The 26,347-nt window shown below is 43.9% G+C and overlaps 1 protein-coding gene across 6 annotated transcripts in view; it reads right to left on the bottom strand.

Annotated features, from left to right (window-relative positions):
- jakmip2 (janus kinase and microtubule interacting protein 2) overlaps positions 1-26,347 on the bottom strand; it is a 601,961-nt gene that overhangs the window by 194,887 nt on the left and 380,727 nt on the right. For 5 of the 6 annotated variants that reach the window (XM_060935818.1, XM_060935823.1, XM_060935822.1 and 2 more), the window contains exon 13: positions 14,470-14,568. The exons of the other annotated variant lie outside the window; for it this stretch is intronic. In XM_060935818.1, the coding sequence (XP_060791801.1) occupies positions 14,470-14,568 (99 nt within the window). The remainder of the gene's footprint in view (positions 1-14,469; positions 14,569-26,347) is intronic. 6 annotated transcript variants of the gene reach the window in all.

The raw sequence follows: 26,347 nt of genomic DNA, 5'->3' as shown, positions 1-26,347 counted from the left end.
TCTACGCCAAGAACTATCTGATAAGTCAGTGCTTTTTTAGCTCGCACTACAACTGGCAAAGTACAGACATTACCATGCAAGTTAATGGTTATATCAGCCCAGTCTAAAGGTGTCTCTGACTCCCCATTTGCAAGGTAGAAAGGGCCCTTGATCCAAGGTTTCAGATTTCCAGGCTGGTTTAACACTTTCCATACATTTCCATACATATGACAGGAGGTTTCTCAGGAGGCATGTATTAAAGTATAGCTTGCACCTGTATCTACTATGGCATTCCCTTGCCATGTGTCAATGGTTATAGGAACAACCAATTGCTGTGGTAGGTGGCAATCACCAGGTTCTTTACCTTGCTTGTACTTGGTGGGTGATTTAAAAACACTGTGACTTAACAGAATTAGGCTTGGTAGATGACACTGACATATTGCCACTCTGTTTTCCAGACTTGGATTGCTTAGGATAGTTTTTAGAAGACTGGTCATGGGATGGGGGAGCTTCTGTGAAGGGGCAGTACTGTGGACATAAGCCAGGTGGATGCTTTACATCACCAGTATATGACAGGAGGTTTCTCAGGAGGCTTTCCAGTAAATCCTGTCTTCTGTTGTACACCTAGGATTTTGCTGTACCCTCCATTGTGATCAAGTTGAAATTGTTCCAGGTCTTTCTCTAACTGATGACCAAGCCTCACCAGCTCATCAACCGTACTGACCCGGCCTCGAAGCTGACTGGTAAGCTGCAGTTTTGCATTTCTTAGTATCATTTTAACCAGATCTGCCTCGGAAATATATGATTTCCAATGCTTACACAAAGCAAAGTCACAAATAGATTCAGTTTGCCCTTGTCTTCTGCTTCTCACCTGTTCAGCTAACTCATCATCATAGTCCTCTGACAGGAAAGCAGAAAGAAAAGCAGTTTGGAACTCAGCCCATGTTGTTACTTGCGTCCTTGTGATCTCCCTCCAGTCATGCAATTCTGTGAAAGACTGTTTTGAAGGTCGCAAAAATCTCAGAGTCACTCAAAGGCTATACAGCCAGAAAATCACAGCACTTAGACAAATAAAGCACAGGATCAACAATGTCATGTGGTCTACCATATGTCAGAAATGACAACTTAAGATGGTCAGTTTTTATAGCAGCAGGAACAGGAGTTGCAGGCACAAAGGGGGTAATTGGTTGCCTTGAACTACTCACAGGAGAAGGGGTTTGGACAGATAATTTCTCTACCTGTTGTCACAAGTTTTTAATTGCCTCCTTTTGCTCACTACTTTGCTGGGATATTTGAGTGTGCAAGTTCCCAAGAGAAATATAGAGCTGGTCAAGAACACCAACACAATGATCTAATTTTTGTGACAGGTGACCATGAGAAGCCTGAAAAGCTTGGTGGTTGCTCCATATGTCTTGTTGCTCGGTTAAGCAGCAGCAAAAGTCATTCAGTTCAACTCCCCAAAATAATTGTAATTAATTCATTTAGAGTCTGGTCCCTGTCAGGGTGCCATTCTTTAGTGTACAATATCCCAGACAGGTTAAAGTTATTTGTGTTTTTTTTCCTTTTACGTTCATTAATCCAGAGGGTGCCAGACAAACAATACTGCTGATTTTTAAATCTGCTACAACAGTTCAACTTCATTAAAGAAACAGAGACGCTAGTTTTAAATGGAAAAGTTAATATATTGGAGATGTAGAATGAAGTGAATAATTATTGTAAATTGGAATTTGCATGATTTTATACCAAGGGAAGGCCGTGGCTTGTTGATGCTGATACCATTTTAACACACAAGCAAAAGAAAAAAAACAGAACATAAATTATAATCATAATAACATAAACTAATGATTAATGTTCGGAAATGAGAGGTTTAAATGAACTGGTGAGTTGTATGCAGATAAGCTGGTGGAATAAAGATAATTGCGAGGAAGAGAAATACTGTAACTTTGGGGAAGAAGAGGTTTAGGGTCATTCAGCCAGTGGGAATAATAAGAAAAAAATGCTTTTCCAACCCATCTGTCCAGTGCTGACTTTCTTCCCATCACCGTTTCCGTCCCAAGAAACATGCAGTTCGGTTGCAATAGAATCCACACTCCAACTGCAGTTGTAGTTGATTGCAGTGTCCTCCCAGGCAAATCCAACAGTAACCAGGTTCCAGAGGCTACTGCACTTGACTTATTGACTTTTTAGAACTACTGCTGCATGATCATCCACCCTTGGCTTCCTACCACTACGCTCTCAACTCATCCATAAAAAACCTCCTCATCAAGACATCACCAGGCTAGCCTACTGCAATTGCCGTGGTAGACAGTCCATCTCCCCATGACAAGACAGAAAGCCAGTAAACAAACACTGCTTTACTATACAGGATTTATGTAAACATTGCAGCCACCCACTACATTACATCATTGTTTTTTTTTTTTTTTCAAAATTTGCCACACATTCTCTATTGGGAACCGGCACCCTCTCCTTCCACAGCCATGCCTTTGTAAAGTGTGCAGAATGTGGTTTTACATCTTGTAAAACCAAATTGTCTTGTTGTCTTGTTGAAATATCTCTGGAAATGATGTCATCTTGAAGAATATGTTGCTCCAAAATCTCAATGTACTTTTCTGTATTAATGCTGCCATCACAGAAGTGACAACCCTATGATAGACCCTGGCTTTTGGACTTCTTGCTGGTAATTGTCTGGATTGTCCTTTTCATTTTTGGTCCAGAACACACGGCATCAATTTCTTCCAAAAAAGACCTGCAATACGGTTTTGTCTGACCACAATACACATTTCCATTGTGTGATAGTCCATCCCAGATGCCTCCAAGCTCAGAGAAGTTGACAACACTTGTGGACACAGTTTCTTTTTGAACGGTATAGCTTTAACTGACATTTGTGGATGTAACTCTGTATTGTAGTGTTGACAAAGGTTTGCTGAAGTAATCCTCAGCCTATGTGGTTATATCAGCTATAGAAGAATGAGGGTTCTTAAATGCAGTGCCATCTGAGGCATCAGCGATCATGAGTCAAAGATCAGCTTTGGCTTGTGCCCTTGCCCTTTATGGATCAAAATTCCTCTGCATTCCTTGAATCCTTTAATTACATTTTGCACAGTAGAGTGTGATATATCCAAATCCCTTCTCATCTTTCTTTGAGGAACATTGTTTTTAAATGATTCAATAATTTCCCTATGCATTTATTTACAAACTGGAGATCTTGGCCCATTGTTGCTCCTCAAAGACTATCCCTTTCCTGGATACTGCTTTTGTACCAAATCATGATTACAATCACCTGTTTACATCACCTGTTTCAAATCATGTTATTTAATTGTTTTACCTCATTAGTAGCCCTAAATTGCACAAATCCAAACTTTTTTTTTGGAATGTGTTGCAGACCTGAAATACAGGAATGGATGTTGTAGTAATCCCCAATGTGGGTGGAGCACAGAAGCATGGCAGGCGAGAGTTTGTGTTTACACACACGCACTTTATTCGGCTTTTCAGCTTTCTATCTTTCACTCATTCATTCACTCACTCACGCACGCACACATGTGTTGTGGTCGGGGAGCGACGGAGGCCATCGCCCCGCCCTTCGGAACGGCATTCGCCCATCCCTTAGGACCGACTGACCCATGTTCAACTGCTGTTCACATGGAACCCTTCTCAACTTCGGCCTTCAAAGCTCTCATTTGAATATTTGCTACTACCACCAAGATCTGCACCTGCGGCGGCTCCACCCAGGCCCGCGCCCGAGGCTTCCGCGCCACTGCAGTGGCCTTCCCTGCAACAAACACACACACACACACACACACACAAATTGACATCAGGTGTAATGACCTAGCCACTTACCTTCCCTGACCCTGCCCTCCATTCACAGACTGCTGCTTGGCCACGCCCCCGCTGCCACATACCCCCACCGCCCGACTCAGGCCGGGGAGCCGTCCGGCCTGAAGCTGACTCCCCCCCCCGATGGGACAGGAAGTCCACCACCACCATCTGTGCCCCCGGCCTGTGGATCACCTCGAACTTAAATGGCTGGAGAGCGAGATACCAACGGGTGATCCGCGCATTGGCATCCTTCATGTGGTGGACCCACTGGAGGGGCGCGTGGTCCGAACAGAGAGTGAAAGGGAGTCCCAGCAGGTAGTATCGGAGGGTGAGGACTGCCCACTTGATGGCGAGACACTCCTTTTCAATTGTGCTGTACTTGCTTTCGCGCATCGACAGCTTTCGGCTGATGTACAGCACCGGGCACTCCTCACCCTCCACCTCCTGGGACAGAACGGCCTCCAGCCCCCTGTCCGATGCATCAGTCTGCAAAATAAAGGGGAGAGAGAAGTCAGGGGAGTGTAAAAGTGGCCCCCCACACAGTGCAGCTTTTACCTCTGAGAAGGCCTGTTGGCATTGCTCCGTCCACTGGACCAGATCTGGAGCCCCCTTTTTAGTGAGGTCGGTTAGCGGGCTGGTGACGTCCGAATAGTTAGGTATAAACCTACGATAATAACCAGCCAGCCCCAAGACCTGCCTCACCTCCTTTTTGGTCTTGGGCCTCGGGCAGGCCGCAATCGCTGCAGTCTTGTTAATTTGGGGATGCACCTGCTCATGACCCAAGTGGAACCCCAGATACCATACTTCCACCCGCCCAATTGCACACTTTTTCGGGTTAGCTGTGAGGCCCGCTTGCCTCAGTGACTTTAGAACAGCCCTCAGGTGTTCCAAGTGCCGCGGCCAATCATGACTGTAGATTATTATGTCATCTAGATAGGCAGCTGCATAGGCAGCATGAGGGCAGAGGACCCTGTCCATAAGCCACTGGAACATAGCGGGCGCCCCAAATAACCCAAAGGGGAGCGTGACAAATTGGTGTAAACCAAACGGTGTGGAAAAGGCCGTTTTCTCTCAGGATAGAGGAGTCAAAGGGATCTGCCAATATCCCTTGGTTAGATCCAGTGTCGAATAAAAGCGAGCAGCGCCTAACTGATCAAGCAACTCATCAATGCGAGGCATTGGGTATGCGTCAAATTTAGACACCACGTTGACCTTTCTATAGTCCACACAGACCGACCCATCAGTCTTGAGAACCAGGACCACTGGGCTGCTCCAGTCACTGTGGGACTCCTCGATTATGCCCATTTCGAGCATGGCCTTGAGTTCATCCCGAACCACCTTTTTCTTGTGTTCGGGCAAGCGGTAAGGGCGGCTACGCACTACCACCCCCGGGGGCGTTTCGATGTGGTGTTCTATGAGGTGGGTACGACCCAGAAGGGGCGAGAACACGTTGGAAAATTCCTTCTGCAACTTGGCTACCTCCGTGAGTTGGGTCGGTGAGAGGTGGTTTCCACAAGGGACCGGAGTGGCCTGAGATGTTATCTTTTTTACCTACGGCCCCAGCTCCGCCTTCTCTGACGTTCTTGTGCCTGCCATAAATTCTCCTGGGTTAATTGCGTGAGGGTGTGGAGTTTTGCGCGCAGGTCAAGAACGTACTGGATTTCATTTTTACTCGGTGAAGGTCCCTCCTCCCAATTTTCCCGCAGCACATCCAGAATGCCACGCGGCTTACGCCCATATAATAATTCAAAGGGAGAAAACCCTGAGGAGGCTTGTGGGACCTCTCATACTGCGAACAACAGGGGTTCGAGCCACTTATCCCAATTACGCGCATCTTCACTAACGAATTTCCGGATTATGTTTTTGAGTGTCTGGTTGAATCGCTCTACTAATCCATCCATTTGTGGGTGATAGACACTGGTTCAGATAGACTTAATCCCCAGTAACCCATACAGCTCGCGCAGTGTGCGTGACATAAACGAGGTGCCTTGGTCTGTCAGGATTTCTTTCGGAATCCCGACCCGGGAGATAATGTGGAAGAGTGCTTCTGCAATACTGCATGCTGAGATATTGCGGAGAGGCACTGCCTCCAGATATCGCGTTGCATAGTCCACTAGAACTAAAATAAAGTGATATCCCCGTGCTGACCGATCTAATGGCCCGACGAGATCCATCCCAATTCGCTCAAATGGGGTCTTGATTAGAGGAAGAGGATGCAACGGCGCTTTTGGAGTGGCCGCGGGATTTACTAATTGGCATTCACGGCACGTTGCACACCACCGACGGACATCCCCGCGAATCCCTGGCCAATAGAACCGGGCCATTATTCGGGCTAGTGTTTTGTCTTGCCCCAAGTGCCCAGCCATGGGATTAAAGTGAGCCGCATGGAATACGAGTTCCCTACAGCTCTTTGGGATTAACAACTCGGTTACTCGTTCCTTAGTTTGGGTGTCCTGCGTCACTCGGTACAATCTATCTTTAATAATGGCAAAATAGGGGAAGGTTGGTGCCGCGCTTGGCTGAAGAGTTTGACCATCGATTACTCTCACTTGGTCAAACGCATGCCGCAGAGTCTCGTCTCGCGACTGCTCTAACGGGAAATCCCCAAGGGACTCCCCGAGAGAGGGAGGAGGAGCGGGGTGCTCCTCACTCTGACACGGTGTTGACGCAGACGGCTCTGTGACAGCTTCTCCAGCCAATGCCACACCAGGATCTTCCCGTGACCTACTAGGGCAGGACCCACTACGTGTTAAATACTCCATTAATTCTTTAAATCCCAGCCAATCGGTACCCAAGATCAACGAGTGGGTAAGGTGAGGATTAACCACCACCTTCATTTTATGCGTTTGGCCCCGGAATAGAATCTGGACCGACACTAGAGGGTAATGGTGAACATCCCCGTGCACACACAACACCTTCACCGCTTGTGCTCCCCCCAATGCCTCACCTTGCACCAGGCGTTCGTGAATTGAGGTCTGATTGCAACCGGAATCCACCAAAGCGTGATATGTATCCCCTTGAATACTCACCGGTACACGATACGTTCCGGTCCGATCGGGGGTGGTTTCTGGCGCGTCGGGGATCCGGATGACAGCCCCCACCTCCCTTGCGGGGCTCTGACTCGGGAGACGCTCCGACTCCCCGCCGCGCCAGCACACCAGCCCAGGCTTTCCCTCTGCACTGGCGTTATGGGTGTCACTCACCTGAGGGGGAGACAACACAGACACAGAAGAGGGAGATGGGAGGACACCATGGGTGTGACGGGCCGACTGGGGAGGAGCCAGCCACCACCTCCGTGGCAGGGGAACAGGGTGGGGAGGGGCACAAGAGACGGGGGGGAAGAGAGAGAAGAGAATCGAGGGGAGACACCTCATCCGCTTGCCGTCGGAGCTGCCTCCAGATGGTCCTCCGCCAGCTCGATGGCTCATTCCAGAAACACCAGGCGGTGACACTGGACCCATTCCGCCGTTCCTTCCGGAAGTTGAGAGATGAACTGCTCCAGTGCCACCAGATCGATGATCTCCTCGGCGTCATGGTCTTCCACCCTCAGCCACCACCGGCAGGCGTCCCAGAGTTGCTGGCCGAATGCAAACGGCCGGCCGACCTCCTCCAGTGTCAGCGTCCGGAAGCGCTGATGGTGTTGCTCCAGGGAGCGGCTGAGCCGCTGCAGGATGGCTTTCCTCAGGTCTGCATAGACCAGCCGGCTGTCACCAGGGAGCTGCTGCGCTGCAAGCTGCGCCTCGCCAGTCAGGAGTGGGAGGAGGCGCGCCGCGCGCTGCTCCAGCGGCCACCCCCACGCCTCGGCTGCTTGCTCAAAGAGAGCGAGGAATGCTTCCAGATCGTCCTGCGGTCCCGTCTTCGTGAGGGTGGTGGCAGCGGTGGCCGGCGGCCCTGCTGATGTGAGCCGGTGCCGGAACGCCTGGTGATCTTCCTGCTGGGCCAGCATCAAGGCTTCGAAGCGCTGCTGCTGCTCCTTCCGGAGGGTGATCAGCTCTTGATGCTGGTTCTGCTGGGCGGTAGCAAGGGCAAGGATGAGCTCTTTGAATGGGGAGGACTCCATGGGGTGGTTCCCTTCTGTGCGTCCCGGGTTTCGGCACCACTGTAGTAATCCCCGATGTGGGTGGAGCACAGAAGCACGGCAGGCGAGAGTTTGTATTTACACACACGCACTTTATTCGGCTTTTCAGCTTTCTTTCCTTCACTCATTCATTCACTCACTCATGCATGCACACGTGTTGTGGTCGAGGAGCGACGGAGGCCATCACCCCGCCCTTCGGAAGGGCGTTCGCCCATCCCTTAGGACCGACTGACCCATGTTCAACTGCTGTTCACATGGAACTCTTCTCTACTTTGGCCTTCAAAGCTCTCGTTTGAATATTTGCTACTACCACCAAGATCTGCACCTGCGGCGGCTCCACCCGGGCCCGCGCCCGAGGCTTCCGCGCCACCGCAGCGGCCCTCCCTGCAACAAACACACACACATACAAATTGACATCAGGTGTAATGACCTAGCCACTTACCTTCCCTGACCCCGCCCTCCATTCACAGACTGCTGCTTGGCCACGCCCCCGCTGCCACAGATGTATATTAACAAATGAAATTAAGCTCACCAGACAAAACATGAACTATCTTGGGTTCATACTGTATGCAATGAAATACAAGTCAAAGGAAATTTAGAAATCACTGCTTTCTTTTTTTAATTCGCATTTTCCATACCATCCCAACATTTTTTTTTCAGATTTGTCATTGTATTTATTAGCAAGCTGAATACTCCATAGTTGTTGCTGTGTTACATGGTACAATATAGCATTATACAGTTCTTGTGGGAAGTCAGTCCTTGTGATAGCTCGCACCACAATGCTCATCAGAATTACACGTTTCAAAAACAAAATTTCTCAGTTTCATAATTTATGTTTTCTTTGTACAATATTCAGTGAAATATAGGATTGTTTTTACTTCATTGCAACCCAAATTTTTAGAAACGGGGTTGGAGCATTCTTGATGAGCAAGGCTCCATTAAAACAGCAAACCATCCCGAGGCTGAAGCGAGCTGCTGCAGCCTTGCCAATCAAAATGGAGAAAATGCTACAGCAAGAGCTACAGCTACCGACCGACAAGTCTGTGTTTTTCTCCGAGGGCACATCTGTCTTAAAGTACATTTTGAATGACAACACTTGCTTTCATATTTATATAGCGAATTAGATATCTAGGATTAAGGAGGCCACACAAGATATGTTGACACAAAGAGGAACTCTGCTGATGACTCCTTGAGAGGTGTGAGAGCTAAGAAATTCATCAAGAACAGAAGACAGATCTGTGGATCAGAGTTCATCTGGTCATCGGAGGAGGAATGGTCAAATGGTGTGGACAGGTTTTCAGATTTGTGCAGACGATATGTGGGTTAGAAAATCTGTAAAAGTGAATTCCATTATGCAGAAATGTGAGGAAAGGCCCACAGACAAGTTGTTCAATTACTTTTCAGATTGGCTGAAGTTAAGAGTAGCTGTTGCAAGGATTTGGAATGTAAAAGTTGCTTTAAAACATCTAGTGCAGAAAAGAGAAGACTCAAGACTGTAAGAAGGATCAAAGGACAGCCAGAACAGACAGGTCTATCAAAGTAAACCTGAAAGAATCAGTAACAGTGGAGGAACTGAAAACTTCAGAAAAGGCAGTAAACTGCTATGTACAAAGGCAAAAGTTACAGGAGGAAATCAAAATACTACAGGAGGGAACATCTAATGCAAAAAAGGAAGCAGCATTGACAGACTGGACCCAGTGCTGGATGATGTGTGTCTCAGAGGGTGTGGCTGCCTCAGCAGAATACTGATGCCAGAAGAAAGAACACCCAGGCATTATGGCTGAAGACTGCCACGTGTTTATTCTTATCCTATGCCACATCCATGCTCAAACTGGACACAGAGAAAAGAAACATATGCTATCACAAGTATGGAAAACAGACTGGATGACAAATGGCAACTCTGCTGCAAGAAAAGTTATTTCTCACTGTGTGACATGCAGAAAGAACAGGGGTAAAGCCAACAAGCAAAAAAATGGCTGACCTACCAAATGAAAGACTTGTTGCAGGTATGCCACCATTCTCAAACGGTGGCCTTGACTACTGTATTCCTTCTGAAGTGAGAAAGGGAAGGAGCACAATGAAGAGATATGGCATCATCTTTACTTGCATGACCAGCTGAGCAGTACATCTCAAGGTAGCCTGTTCCTTTGACACAGACTCGTGCATCAATGACATCAGAAGGTTTCTGTGTTGAAGAGGACAGGTATAACACATAAGATCAGATAATGGCACGAACCTTGTAGGTGCAGAACAAGAGTTGAGATACACTCTTAGCACTCTAGACCAATAAAGGATCCACCATTCTCTGAAGGAAGGAGTTCATTGGAGCTTTAATCCCCCTGCAGCTTTTCACAATGGTGGGCTTTGGAAACACCTCATTACAATGGTAAACAGCAAACATTGGATGATGAAGGCCTAAACGCTGTTTTCTGTGAATTTGAGGCAATTCTAAACAGCCATCCCACTACCACAATATCCAGTGACCCTCAGGATTTGGGTCCTCACTCTAAATCATATTCTGCTGCTGAGAACTAATGTGATTCTGCCCTATGGAGTCTTTTCAAGGTCTGATCTACACTACAGAAGATGCTGGAGACAGGTTCAGTATCTAGCTGAGCTATTCTGGAAAAGCTGGCTTCTGGAATACCTCCCTCTTCTGCAAGAGAGACAGAAATGGTCAAAATAAAGAAGAAACTTCATCCCAAGGGACAGTGTCTTGATTGCAGACAACATTGCTCCTCATAATTGTTGGCTACTGGGAAAAATTGTGGAGGCAAAACCTAATGCCAGATGTCACATAGATTGTCTTGCAAAAGTATTCATCCCCCTTGGTGTTTGTCTTGTTTTGTCGCATTAGAAGCTGGAATTAAAATGGATTTTTGGGGGGTTAGCACCATTTGATTTACACAACATGCCTACCACTTTAAAGGTGCAAATTGTTGTTTTATTGTGACACAAACAATAATTAAGACGAAAGCCCCCCCCATGGGAAATCATAATAATATTATTTAATATTAAAAATAAAGTTTGCGTAAGCAATTGGTTGGACTGAAAGTGTAGAGAAGCATATGAGAATTTAATTTTTTCAACTCTATTACTGTTGCATTATCATCATTATATTGAACACGGAGAATCTAGCAACACTTTAGCAACCAACTGACATGCCAAAGCAATCACCTTGCAACACTGCCATCCAACTAGGTTAGCCTAGCAACCAACTAGGTTGTTTTAGTAACACCCTAGCAACCAACCTTAATATGCTTCCAGCATTTTAATGTTTTAACATTTACAGTATGGCAGTGAGGGTGTGATTGAGCATCAGTTGAAGACAGAGAGGAGGCAAGTTGAACCCAGCAGGTAAAGCATGATGATTCTCATCTGTGTCATACTACCACCAGTCTACTTGTGTTTCATTGTGCTTTCAGTGATTGTTGTGCTTGAAGGGGCCACTGTTCAGTGATGACCCCTTTTCTGTTGTTTGATCTTTTTTGATTGAGTTTTTGAAAGTGTCCTAAAAAAAGTGTGGTGCAAATAAACATGAGTCTCGAGCTTTGCTAAAATTCCACCTGTCTCCTAAATCTTCTGCAACCTTACAGACTGGGTTCTATAAACTTGAGCCTTTTTACCATTACAAGCTTAACTATTCATAACCAAGTACCAACAGCCTATCAACCAAATGGGTTAACGTAACAACCACCTAGCACCACTATCAACCATGTGGAAGATCACAGCAACATCTTGGCATTTATAAATTTTAAACATATTTCAGTGTTTTTTAACACGTTACCCTTTACATTAAAATGTTATCCTTTTAACCTTTACATGCTTAGCTGTTAAACAGTTTAATATTTTAAAAATCAATAACAAAACACTCTTTTACTCCTTTAGCATGTTTCGTGGTCTTTTTCAAGCCAACCTTAAAATTCATTCACACACTTTCGCTTGCTAGTAATGATTCTTGTTTCCACTTCATTTGTTTTGTTTGTGTTTCATTCAATAAACAACCTGCAAATGGATCCACCCCAGCTTCTTGGTATGCAAATGATGAGTCCATAAATCTGACTGTTTTGAGCACAATTTACTGTCATCACACACAAAAATTTTTTTATCAAAAATAATGGGATGTGCTGGAACAAACCCTGTGCTACAACCTGTCTGCTTAATGATTATGAATCCCATACTGTTAATTTAAACCAAATTTACAGTGATTAAAAGGGATAATTACATATAGGACTATTGTTCTCATTTATTGGGGACCAAGTAACAAAGTTACATCAGCATTCATTGTGTTTCTACTAGGGAAGAAATGGTTATCAGGTTCATGGTAAACCATGGCAAAATTCCCCACAGAGAGTATTACTGTTTCAAATTTTAATTATTGTTAAAACCAAGGTTGATTATGATGTATTTAAAATGAACTTTTCAAATCTCTACAGTATCGCCCAAAGTTAGTAACAGTCTCCAATATCACCACGTAAATGCTGCATGCAATATGTCAGTCATTTTTATATGGTGTTTAATTAGTCAGCATTTTCCAACCCCTTGCATGTAATCCACGAACAGAAAACAATCCTCACACCTGTTCTCCTCTTTCACTTGATCTCTCTTGATCACAGTAAAAATGAAATAGGCCTAACATGAAATTAAATTAATTGGTCAATTAGATTTTTTTATTGGTATTCCTAATGTTATTATTTTAATGTTTATGCAAACAAAAAGTGCATAGTGCTGCTAATTTTACTTGTGGTTTTCAATATAAACTTGGTGAAATGCTTTCAGTTGGTGACCTTTAGTTTCTACCTTTTCTTATTCATCATCATCATCATCATCATCTTCTTCTGGCTAGGATGTCTCTGGCAGCCCTTAGAAACATATGGTAAAAAATTTAGTACACTGACTGGGGACGGTCCTGTAATTCTTTTCACCAAGTTTGATGTCAGCACCTCGAGCACTCTAGCACAACCAATGGGTCAAACTTGGAAGTGCATTTATGCATGTCACAAAGATGCCAAACAGAGTGAGGTCACAAAAGTTTTGGTGTCATTTGTGCTGCAATAAGCAAAAATTGTGTGTGTTAATATGGTGGGCAGTCCCAAGGCTGAGACTTGGCAATTTGTCATGTCAACCTAATTGATGAAGCTGCCATATTGGATTTTATCGAAAGGTACAAAAAATTTTCACAAGCTACAAATTTTGTCCAATCTTAACCAAATTTCGCACAGATCATCTTTGGACCAAGCCTCACAAAAGTTATCTATTGGCTTTTTGATTGGCAAAAGTGTTCCTCTGGCAGAGCCAATTGAATTCAGTGATAAAGCCACCAAAACACGAAGTGAGGTTATATCTCAGCAATGCTTTGATGCATTAACATCAAACATGGACTCAGGGCCCCATTTTCAGGAAGCATAAAAATTTTGGCATCGGATGACCATGGGGGGGACTGCAATAAGCAAAAAATGTATTTTAGCTAATAACTGTTGATGCGTTTGCCTTAAAATAAATTTTTGTGTCTGATAATACTGTGGGAAGTCCCAAAGCATAGCAATTTGTCAAGTTAATGTAATTGACTTGGATCTTATATTAGATTTTATTGAAAAATTTAACAATGTTCCACAGGCCACACATTTTATCCTCATCTCATCTCATTATCTCTAGCCGCTTTATCCTTCTACAGGGTCACAGGCAAGCTGGAGCCTATCCCAGCTGACTACGGGAGAAAGGCAGGGTACACCCTGGACAAGTCGCCAGGTCATCACAGGGCTGACACATAGACAGACAACCATTCACACTCACAGTCAATTTCGAGTCACCAGTTAACCTAACCTGCATGTCTTTGGACTGTGGGGGAAACCGGAGCACCCGGAGGAAACCCACGCGGACACGGGGAGAACATGCAAACTCTGCGCAGAAAGGCCCTCGCCGGCCACGGGGCTCGAACCCAGACCTTCTTGCTGTCAGGCGACAGCGCTAACCACTACACCACCGTGCCGCCCTTGAGATGAAGACAGGCCCCCTCATCACTGCTTGCAGACATATTATACTCTTGTATTAGTCTTTTTTCTTTTCATTTTAAAATTGCCTTTTTGTTTTATGTTACAGAAAAAAAAACCACTTTGCTTCTTCTTTCACATTTTCTGTCCCACATTTTTTACTGGCTTTTTCATTAGATTCTTTTTCTGGCTTAAAGGCAAATGTTTGTGTTTGAATGCGGTGGTCTAGATGCTAGTGATAAAGAATACAGAAAAAAGAATACAGATTCAGATACCTCTACTCAGCCTTTACCCAAGCAAAATCTGGCAACCTCAGGAGGTATGAACTACATGCAGGTGATTTCAGTAATCTGAATGGACTTACAAGAAAATCAACTTCATCAGCTCCAAAGGACAGAACTGAATACAAGTAAATATTAATATAACTTTTGAACTTAAAATCACCAACTTTGAATATGGCCCTTTGTGTATAAAAAACCCTCTAAGCATGACCTTGCTACTCACTCTAAGGTACCATAACTTGAGGTGCTATAACAAGAAAATTATAGACTCAGTCTTGGAAACAATAAACCTTCTTTCAGAATTGGAGGAGCAAATGGACATAACCTCGAGTTCAAGGATGCGAAACTCAAGCAGCTCATTCTGGTCTTTAGAGTCTTGGAGCTCTTGCTGCAGCTGGGCATTTTCATTATCCATCTTTTCCATCTGGCAAAGAACATTAAATGGTAGAGAACAGTGAACTCAAATATTTAACACATCCTTGCAAGCTTCACTCTGATATGAGATAATTTACACAAATGAACCAAAACATTATGACCTCCTGCTAATATGCTTTTGGTCCCCCCAAATGCTACCAAAACAGCTCAGAGTCACAGAAGAATGGGCTCTACAAGACCTCTGAATTTGCCTTGTGTTATCTTGTACCAAGATGTTAGCTGCTGATCCTTTAAGACAAACAATGGACCTCATTCATCAATCTTTGAGCAAAGTTGTGTGTAAATGTTTGTGTAAGCCAAACCAAACTAAAAATTACATGCCCAATTTACAAAAGTTTCTTAAACTCTAATTTTCTACATATTTATGTGTGCATAATGATAAATGACAATCACCTGTAAATTACCAGTCATTTGCCTGATTTGCATTTGGTGATGCCCATAAAAAGGCAAGTTCACAGAGCAGAAAGCAGAAAGTAGCTACTAAAAACTAAAAAAGAAGAATTTTTCTGAGGCAGAAGTACTTTTGACTCATGTCCACAAGAATAAAAAATATTATTTAGGCACATATCCAGGAGCATCACAGCACCATCCCATTCTCATCATCTCTAGCCACTTTATCCTGTTTTACAGGGTCGCAGGCAAGCTGGAGCCTATCCCAGCTGGCTATGGGTGAAAGGCGGGGTACACCCTGGACAAGTCGCCAGGTCATCACAGGGCTGACACATGGACACAGACAACCATTCACACTCACATTCACACCTACGGTCAATTTAGAGTCACCAGTTAACCTAACCTGCATGTCTTTGGACTGTGGGGGAAACCGGAGCACCCGGAGGAAACCCACGCAGACACGGGGAGAACATGCAAACTCCAAACAAAAAGGCCCTCACCAGCCATGGGGCTCGAACCCAGACCTTCTTGCTGTGAGGCCCATCACTGTGCCGCCCCATCACAGCACCAGAAAAGGCAAAAATAAGGAAAGAGTTTAATCTAATGCAATATAAGTGAAGAAGCCATGGCTAGAGAAGAAACTTTGGGACCAAAAGGTTGCTGGTTCGATTCCCTGGACCAGCAGGAATGGCTGAAATGCCCTTGAGCAAGGCACCCAATCCTCAACTGCTCTTCAGGCTGCTCTGGGTATGTTGTATATTGCTCTGGATAAAAGTATCGGCTAAATGCCTGTAATGTAATGTAAGGTAACAAAAACTGAGTTCAAAACAGAAGTGTTACTGTTAACTGAGAGGCACAAACAGGACAATGTATTGCACACAATTCAGTGCAGTGATGAATGCACAGACCTGTACATTGGGGAAACAAAAGAACCACTTCACAAGTGCATGGCTCAACACAGGAGAGCCAGTTCCTCAGGCCAGGACTCTGCAGTCTTTCATCTCAATAACAAAGGACACTCATTTCCAGACTGCAATGTACATACTGTATTTTAGCCAGAAGAGACTAGTGGTTTGAAAGAGGAGTAAAAGAAACCATCGTCATCAACCTGAAATGACGATCACTGAACAAAGGAGGTGGCCTAAGACACCACTTATCAGCCACCTACAGTGCAGTCCTTGGCACACTTCCCAGACAACTGAATACACATCCACACCAAGACTCAGGTGACTTCAACGACAAAACATGAAGACAGAAAGCCAATGACCCACAGATCACTCTAATGACCCTCTAGGCTGCTAACACTATTCACTCCTAGCCTCCAGTAACCTTACTAATGTACAGGATGGCTGAGAGGGTCAACGACCCATGTGACCTCAACGACTCTCCTTAGGGTTGCTTTTGGTCCACTAGAGGATAAATACCTGAAACTCCCACTAGTCAGACAGAACTGAAGAAGCCTTTCAGTCTCTAAATATACATGACCTCTTGTACTGACTCTTCCAGTAATATCAGTTGTCTGAAGGATACCACTTGTGCAGAACAGCCCATTCTCTTTTTATATGGTGGCATTTTGGTTTGACTTGCTGTCATCCATCCATCCATCCATCTTGGGAGCAACCATGACCTGAAGTTTAGAGAAGCATCCTTGGGCCCAAAGAGGTGCCAGTTCAATTTACACACCACATTTACTAGTGCATCTCAATCAAACAATTAGAATACTGTGGAAAAAGTTCATTTTTTCATAATTTAATTCAAAAAGATAAACTTTCATATATTCTATATTCATTACACATAAAGTGAAATATTTAAAGCCTTTTTTTGTTTTAATTTTGATGATTATGGATTATAGCTCATGAAAACCAGAAATCCATTATTTCAAATTATTAGAATATTTCCTAAGATCAATCAAAAAAGATTCCAACTTCTGAAAAGTATGTTCATTTATACACTCAGTACTTCATTGGGGCTCCTTTACCATGAGTTATTGCATCAATGCATGACATGTAGGCGATCAGGCTGTGTCACTGCTGAGGTGTTATTGAAGCCCAGGTTGCTTTGGTAGCAGCCTTCAGCTCATCTGTATTTTTGGGTAGGGTGTTTCTCATCTTCCTCTTGACAATACCCCACTGATTCTATGAGCTTCTGGTCAGGCGAGTTAGCTGGCTAATCAAGACAAGTAATGGCAAACTATTTGGTAGTAGTTTTGGCACTATGGGCAGGTGCCAAGTCCTGCTGGAAAAGGAAATCGACACCTCCATGAAGCTTGTCAGCAGATAGAAGCATGAAGTACTCTAAAATCTCCTGGTAGATGGCTGTGTTGACTTTAGACTTGATAAAACACAGTGGACCACACAAGCATACATCATGGCACCCCAAATCATCACAGACTGCGGAAACTTCACATTGGACTTCAAACACCTTGGATTCTGTGCCTCTCCACTCTTGTTCCAGACTCTGGGACCTTGCTTTCCAAATGAAATGCAAAATGTACTTTCATCTGAAAAGAGAACTTTGGACCACTGATCAACAGTCCAGTTCTTCCTCTCCTTCACCCAGGTAAGAAGAAAGAAGAAAAAAACCTTTTATTTATCACATGCACACTTCAAGCACAGTGAAATTCATCCTCTGCATTTAACCCATCTGAAGCAGTGAACACACACGCACACACACTCAGAGCAGTGGGCAGCCACACCAGAGCGCCCGGGGAGCAGTCAAGGGTTCGGTACCTTGCTCGAGGGCACTTCAGCCCAAGGCTGCCCCACATCAACCTAACTGCATGTCTTTGAACTGTGGGGAAAACCGGAGCACCCGGAGGAAACCCACGCAGACACGGGGAGAACATGCAAACTCTGCACAGAAAGGCCCCCACCAGCTGCGAACCCAGAACCTTCTTGCTGTGAGGCGACCATGCACTTACACCACTGTGCCAAGATATGTTTTTCAATTTTTTGTGCTGTTGGCCATAATTATCCAAATTAAAACAGCATGAGATCAAGATGCCACAGAGTAGTAATCCAACAAAGGCCCTACTGGGTCCCAGAGGCCTGCCGCCAGGCTATAGAAGTAGTAGTAGTCCGTATGCTCCAGTCTGGCATCATCAAAAAATCCACCAGCCCATGGTCCAGCCCTATAGTTGCTGTCCCCAAGTCTGATGGATACCTAAGGCTATGTAATGACTTCAGGAAGTTGAACCAGGTCTCAGAGTTCAATAGCTACTCCTTGCCCCAAGTGGATGACCTCAATGAGTGCCTGGGAAGAGCCCACTTTATCTCAACACTCGACCTGATGAAAGGCTATTGACAAGTGGCCTTCACCTCCACCTCCAGGCCAAAGACAGCCTTCAGTACCCACCACAGGCTACTGGCAGTACTGGGTTTTCCCCTTCAGCCTGCATGGAGTGGTGGCGACCTTCCAGCCTATACCCCATCAACCATGTACAACCATGCAGCCATGTACATCAGTATTGTTATCCACTCTTACATCTGACAAGACCATATACACCAAATCAAGTAGGTGCTGCTTGAAGTGCGCTAACCCCTGAAAGTGTCACCTGGGGCTCACTGAGGCACTGTACCTGGGTTATCAGATCAGTTGTGTTCTCTTGAAACCTTACCAGGAGAACTGGACAAAATCTGATGGACAACAGCTGCAGAACACTCCTTTTCAATACTGGAAGCTGCCCTCACCAGCGAACCAGTGCTGTGGAATCCAGATGTCTCACAGCCTTTCCTGGTACACACTGATACCTCTGTGACTGGCCTGGGCACCATCCTCTCCCATGAATTTGAAGGAGAGGAACACCCAATCGTGTACACAAATATAAAGCTGACCCCCTCAAAGTGGTGATACACCACTGTGGAAGATGGAGCGGGGGTCTAACATGGAGCGGGGATCCACCACGGAAATGCTGATGGCCACTGGGCTCAGGCCCCGACAACAGTGGGCTCAGAGCTGGCCAGGGGGTTAGTACTGTGATAATGGCAGGCTGGTGGCCCTTACACACAAGAGCTCCTCATCACACTGCCTCTGTTAATAAACAATGCGCACATGGCTGATGGGCGGGGACACCTAACTCACAACTGTTGGAGCTTGCTATTTGGGACATGCAGTCATCCTCCATGAGGTGCAGGGAAGATACAAAAGGACACTGTTTTGCCAGTTGGGTGAATAGGAAGATGGTGAGAGGAAGTAATGAGTCTGTGCTGCTCCCTGTGTCTGCCAAGAGATTCAAGCTCTAAAAGCACTCACCCTTCTTTGCACTGAAGCAGCTCTCCTCCCCCAGTCCTGCCACTTGTGTGAATAAAAAGAGCACTTGTTTTTCCACTGCAATTCTATCTAATGTGTCTGTGCCTGAGTGCTAAGGGGCACCACTATAAACTATGATAAAAATAATATATGGAACATATATGGAATTATGTAGTAAATAAAAGTGTTTAAAATATTTTGTATTTTAGATTCTTTAAAGTAGCCACTATTTATGTTGATGACAGCTTTGCACACTATCAAATACAGTGGCGCTTGAAAGTTTGTGAACCCTTTAGAATTTTCTATATTTCTGCATAAATATGACCTAAAACATCATCAGATTTTCACACAAGTCCTAAAAGTAGATAAAGAGAACCCAGTTAAACAAATGAGACAAAAATATTATACTTGGTCATTTATTTATTGAGGAAAATGATCCAATATTACATATCTGTGAGTGGCAAAAGTATGTGAACCTCTAGGATTAGCAGTTAATTTGAAGGTGAAATTAGAGTCAGGTGTTTTTCATCAATGGGATGACAATCAGGTGTGAGTGGGCACCCTGTTTTATTTAAAGAACAGGGATCTATCAAAGTCTGATCTTCACAACACATGTTTGTGGAAGTGTATCATGGCATGAACAAAGGAGATTTCTGAGGACCTCAGAAAAAGCCTTGTTGATGCTCATCAGGCTGGAAAAGGTTACAAAACCATCTCTAAAGAGTTTGGACTCCACCAATCCACAGTCAGACAGATTGTGTACAAATGGAGGAGATTCAAGACCATCGTTACCCTCCCTAGGAGTAGTTGACCAACAAAGATCACTCCAAGAGCAAGGCGTATAATAGTCGGCGAGGTCACAAAGGACCCCAGGGTAACTTCTAAGCAACTGAAGGCCTCTCTCACATTGGCTAATGTTAATATTTGTGAGTCCACCATCAGGAGAACACTGAACAACAATGGTGTGCATGGCAGGGTTGCAAGGAGAAAGCCACTGCTCTCCAAAAAGAACATTGCTGCTCATCTGCAGTTTGCTAAAGATCACGTGGACAAGCCAGAAAGCTATTGGAAAAAATTTTGTGGAGGGATGAGAACAAAACAGAACTTTTTGGTTTAAATGAGAAGCGTTATGTTTGGAGAAAGGAAAACACTGCATTCCAGCATAAGAACCTTATCCCATCTGTGAAACATGGTGGTGGTAGTGTCATGGTTTGGGCCTGTTTTGCTGCATCTGGGCCAGGACAGCTTGCCATCATTGATGGAACAATGAATTCTGAATTATACCAGTGAATTCTAAAGGAAAATGTCAGGACATCTGTCCATGACCTGAATCTCAAGAGAAGGTGGGTCATGCAGCAAGACAACGACCCTAAGCACACAAGTCGCTCTCCTAAAGAATGGTTAAAGAAGAATAAAGTTAATGTTTTGGAATGGCCAAGTCAAAGTCCTGACCTTAATCCAATGGAAATGTTGTGGAAGGACCTGAAGCGAGCAGTTCATGTGAGGAAACCCACCAACATCCCAGAGATGAAGCTGTTCTGTACAGAGGAATGGGCTAAAATTCCTCCAAGCCGGTGTGCAGGACTGATCAACAGTTACCGCAAACGTTTAGTTGCAGTTATTGCTGCACAAGGGGGTCAGACCAGCTACTGAAAGCAAAGGTTCACATACTTTTGCCACTCACAGGTATGTAATATTGGATCATTTTCCTCAATAAATAAATGACCAAGTATAATATTTTTGTCTCATTTGTTTAACTGGGTTCTCTTTATCTACTTTTAGGACTTGTGTGAAAATCTGATGATGTTTTAGGTCATATTTATGCAGAAATATAGAAAATTCTAAAGGGTTCACAAACTTTCAAGCACCACTGTAGATTTGCCTTGACAAAAGTTGAATAGTGGAATTTCTTGCCTTCTTAATATGTTTGAGGCCATCAAACAGTCAGTAATAAAAAAAAATACAGTAAATAGCCATTTTGACAAATTTTAGTAATCCATATTATGTCAAGAACTGATCAACTAAGTAAAGAGAAATGACAGTCCATCATTACTTTATGATATGGAATGTCTTTTAATGAATAAAAATAAAGAAAAAAAACCCCCACTGAATTAGACAGTGTGTCCACATTTTTTACTGGTACTCTATATAGAACCGCAATATGAAAAAAAAAGTTGGGAAGCTCTGTAAAACAAATAAAAACAGAATGCAATGATTTACATGGAAACCCAATATTTCCTTGAAAATAGTACAAATACAATATATCAAAACTGAGTTGAAACTGAGGAATTTTGCTGTTTTTTGAAAAATATATGGTCATTTTGAATCTGATGCCAGTAGCACATTTTCAAAAAAGTTGTGACGGGGCATGTTTACCACTGTGTTGCATCACCTCTACTTTTAACTACACTCTGTAAATGTTTGGGAACTGAGGAGACCAATTACTGTATTTTTCAATGTGTTATCCCATTCTTGCCTGAAATACAATTTCAGTTGCTCAACAGTTCAAGGTCTCCCTTGTTGTATTTTGCACTTCATAATGCATGAAATGTTTTCAAAGGGAGAAGCTCTGGACTACAGTTAGGCCAGTTTAGCACTTGGACTTTTTTACTACAGAGCCATGCAGTTCTACATGCAGAATGCTGTTTGGAATTGCCTTGCTGAAATAAGCAAGGCCTTCCCTGAAAAAGATGTTGTCTGGATGGCAGCATATTCTTCCAAAACCTGTATATCATTCAGCATTAATTTTGCCTTCCCAGATGTGTAGGTTACCCATGCCATGTGCACTAATGCACCTCCAATACATCACAGATGCTGGTTTTTGAACTGTGCACTGAGAACAAGCTGGATGATCCCTCTCCTCTTTAGCCTGGAGGATGCAGTGTCCATGATTTTCAAAAGGAATTTCAAATTTCAATTTGTCAGGCCACAGAACAGGTTTCCACTTCACCTTAGTCCATTGTAAGTGAGCTCAGGCCCAGAGAAGGTGGCGGTGTTTCTGGATATTGTTCAGATATGGTTTTAACATGCATTTGTAGATGCACTGATGAACTTTGTTCACAAACGATGTTTTTTTGGAAGTGTTCCTGAGTCCTTTTACTAATAATATATTAGACACCTCAAGGAATCCAGGGACACATGTCTGGCGAAACGAATCCGAGATAATCGCAAAAGAAGCTTTTTTTTTTTTTTTCGAAATTTGTGATTTTCGTTTTTTTCCATAATGTGCAAGTTGAGATCTTGAAGAATGCAATCATTATTTCAGATAATAGATTGATTTGTTGGAAAAGCATACATTTTTTGTTGCAAATTGTCTCATTTTTGTCAGGACTGTAGCCTGCTGGGGGGTGTGGGTAAATTACCATATGGGCCATTCACATGATTTAAAGTCTTTTGTTTTGTTTTTTTCGCCAATCAGCTGTATGATACAAGCTGAGATCGTGGCTACTTAAGCTGCATACATGCATGTAATTTCACTATGGAATGAGCAAGCTAAACAGAGCGCAGAGGAGCTGAAACACCGCGAAGCAAACAGACGCACGGTAGTTACATCGGAGATAACCATTTCTAGCAAAAAAAAAAGCAACCAAAAGGAAGTGTTCTAGGACTACATTATTCCATCGGAGGCATTGATGTGTGCAAGGCGACATTTCTCTTTCTGATGGGGTAAGTTTATTAATCTAAGGCTGTGTGGTTATTTTTGCATGTAACAGAGAGTGTTGTGGTTTGGTTACATGAAACTAGCATTGTGTTAGTTCTGTTATCATTGTGCTATCTTTCTTTCTTACGGTGTGAGTATTTTGTTATTTTTGCATGTAACGGAGAGTGTTGTGGTTTGGTTACATGAAACTAGCATTGTGTTAGTTGTGCTATCATCATGCTATCTTTCTTATGGTGTGAGTAATTTTTCAAGCACAAAACATTAAAGTATACTTTAGGACTTATTTTTGTACTTCATAATTGTTTTGGGCATACTTTGCATGGAAGGAAAATTGACATGGTGATCTTTGTTTACATGAAAGTAGCATCATGCTAGCTAGTAGGGGGTAGGGTTTTCCTTAATGTCATGCAAATGAGCACCACTATGTGCCCTCCCGGCACCCAGAGTAACTGAGATGGAAAACTTTGAGGGCGATTTTCTCCCTTTCCTGTTTTAAGAGGTATGCACTTTCAAAAGGCCACACATTCTTCAAATATAGTCAGATCTCCACATGGAAGGCATCATTGGAAAGCTTAGAAACTGTATTTTCTGAATCTGTCAATAACTCAAAATGCCCCCAGGCAGACATGTGTCCCTGGATTCCGTTATCTATAGATTTAGGCACTGCCTAAAAGCGGAGCTCCCATCTGTTTCTGGGTTGTAGAATGTTCTTATATCATAGCCAGTCTCTTTTGTTTTATTTCTTTACTGGCTAGCACTGGCCACTAGGCAGTGTGTCTCATCTCATCTCATTATCTCTAGCCGCTTTATCCTGTTCTACAGGGTCGCAGGCAAGCTGGAGCCTATCCCAGCTGACTACAGGCGAAAGGCGGGGTACACCCTGGACAAGTCGCCAGGTCATCACAGGGCTGACGCATAGACACAGACAACCATTCACACTCACATTCACACCTACGGTCAATTTAGAGTCACCAGTTAACCTAACCTGCATGTCTTTGGACCGTGGGGGAAACCGGAGCACCTGGAGGAAACCCACGCGGACACGGGGAGAACATGCAAACTCCGCACAGAAAGGCCCTCGCTGGCCACGGGGCTCGAACCCAGACCTTCTTGCTGTGAGGCAACAGCGCTAACCACTACACCACCGTGCTGCCTAGGCGGTGTGTATGATTGGTAATTACTAACACTGGCCACGAGGCAGTGTGTATGACTGGTAATTACTAACACTGGCCACACAAGGCGGTGTGTATGACTGGTAATTACTAACACTGGCCACTAGTCGGTGTGCATGACTGATGGTACATGTACAGAGACAAACCACAAAAAAATCGACTCGATGGCTTTACCATTTTTTCTTAGGTATGGTGCTCCGCTCGGAGGTCCGCTATTAGGTACTGTAGGTCTGCGAAGACCTGGTGACTTGTCCAGGGTGTACCCTGCCTCTTGCCCATGGTCAGCTTGCCCGCGACCCTGGGCAAGACCCTGCCTTTCTCAACCAGGGTGCCGTGGCACCCTGGGGTGCCGTCTGGCTTTGTTAGGGGTGCCATCAAAAAATTATATATTCTAACATTGAAATAAATAAAATGAATTAAAATTCCAAAAAACAATAGTTACACTAATGCAGATCATCACCGCCTCATGTATCATCAAAATTTGTCTCACGGCCCCCTTTCCCATGTCACAACATCACTGCCAGGGTCAGTGTATGGTCAGCGTGACTGCGTATATTTTATATGGGGGTGCCTTGAGAATTTGCATACTTCTGAAGGGTGCCGTGACTGAAAAAAGGTTGAGAAATGCTGCTGTATAGGATAAGCAGTTATGGATAATGGATGGATGAATGTACTGTAGGTAATGTGATCCCCAAATTCTTTGCGATTTTACATTGAAGAAAGTTATTCTTAAATTGTTCCACTATTTTCCTGTGCAGTCTTTCACAGTGTGGTGAATGCCTCCCCATCGTTACTTCTCAGAGACTCAGCCTCTCTGAAATATTTTTTTTCTATCCAATCATGGTACTTACCTGTTACCTATTAATTTAATTAGTTCTTTTTAAACAACTTTTCCAGGCTTTTGTTGCCCCGTCCCAACTTTTTTGAAACATGCTACTGGCACTAAATTTAAAATGAGCAGATATTTTTTTCAAAAACAATAAGATTTCTCAGTATCAACATTTGATATGTTGTCTTTGTACTATTTTCAATGAAATATAGGGTTTTCATGATTTGCAAAGCACTGCATTCTGTTTTATTTAGGTTTGACATAGCGTCCCAACTTGGTGTGTGTGCATATATATAAAATTTTCCCCAGATGTCTGTCTAAGATGTTTCTGTACAGCTGCTTATTTATGTAGCTATCCAATCAGCCAGTCATCATCTAATCTCATCTCATCATCTCTAGCCACTTTATCCTGTTCTACAGGGTCGCAGGCAAGCTGGTGCCTATCCCAGCTGACTATGGGCGAAAGGCGGGGTACACCCTGGACAAGTCGCCAGGTCATCACAGGGCTGACACATAGACACAGACAACCATTCACACTCACATTCACACCTACGGTTAATTTAGAGTCACCAGTTAACCTAACCTGCATATCTTTGGACTGTGGGGGAAACCGGAGCACCCGGAGGAAACCCACACGGACACGGGGAGAATATGCAAACTCCGCACAGAAAAAACCCTTGCCAGCCACGGGGCTTGAACCCGGACCTTCTTGCTGTGAGGCAACAGCGCTAACCACTACACCACCATGCTGCCTATATGAAATGATGTGTCTAAAAATATTTGTGTGTATTTGAAATAAATAAGCAATTTGAACTTGACAGTGTAATCCATATATAAAAATGCAATAACTCATTGCAAATCATAAGATTCAAAGCCAGTCAGTCAGTCAATGTTTACAATAGTAAATACGTCTTATGTGTAAGTTTACACACACTCAGGAGCAAGGGTAGGATATGAAGGTTCTTCTGAATTTACAGGACTTTCATGAATAGCATTTTTTTATTAAAATGCTCATATTAATAATTAACAGAAATCAATTCACATCCAGCTTCATAAATGACACCCAGTGTGTAGAGTGTGACAGGGTGTATTATTCTATTGAAATAGGCCATTGCCATGGGGGAATACCACTGACATGAAGGGAAGTACCTGATTCACAATGATGTTTAAGTAAATGGCATGTCAAATGACATTGATGCCCAGACCCAGCGTTTCCAGCAGAACACTGCCCAGAATAAATGGGCACACACCATATATAGCCTTGTTTTCTTCACACAGTGCATCCTGGTGCCATCACTTCCCCAGGTATGGTGCACAAATAGCTGGCCACCACAGGCAATCTAACTACACAGCCCCATACACAGCTGGGTGCAATGCACTGTATATTGTGACTTAAGGGAGCTGGAGATGTGGTGAAATTAGGATCCAGAAGCAGAACTCGACAGAGACAGTAATCCAATAAATAAGG

The sequence above is a fragment of the Neoarius graeffei genome, chromosome 12 (assembly GCF_027579695.1).
Source record: "Neoarius graeffei isolate fNeoGra1 chromosome 12, fNeoGra1.pri, whole genome shotgun sequence".
NCBI classification, from domain to species: domain Eukaryota; kingdom Metazoa; phylum Chordata; class Actinopteri; order Siluriformes; family Ariidae; genus Neoarius; species Neoarius graeffei.
Note: the sequence above shows the minus strand (reverse complement) of the source record. Positions and strands in the feature narration are given on the sequence as shown.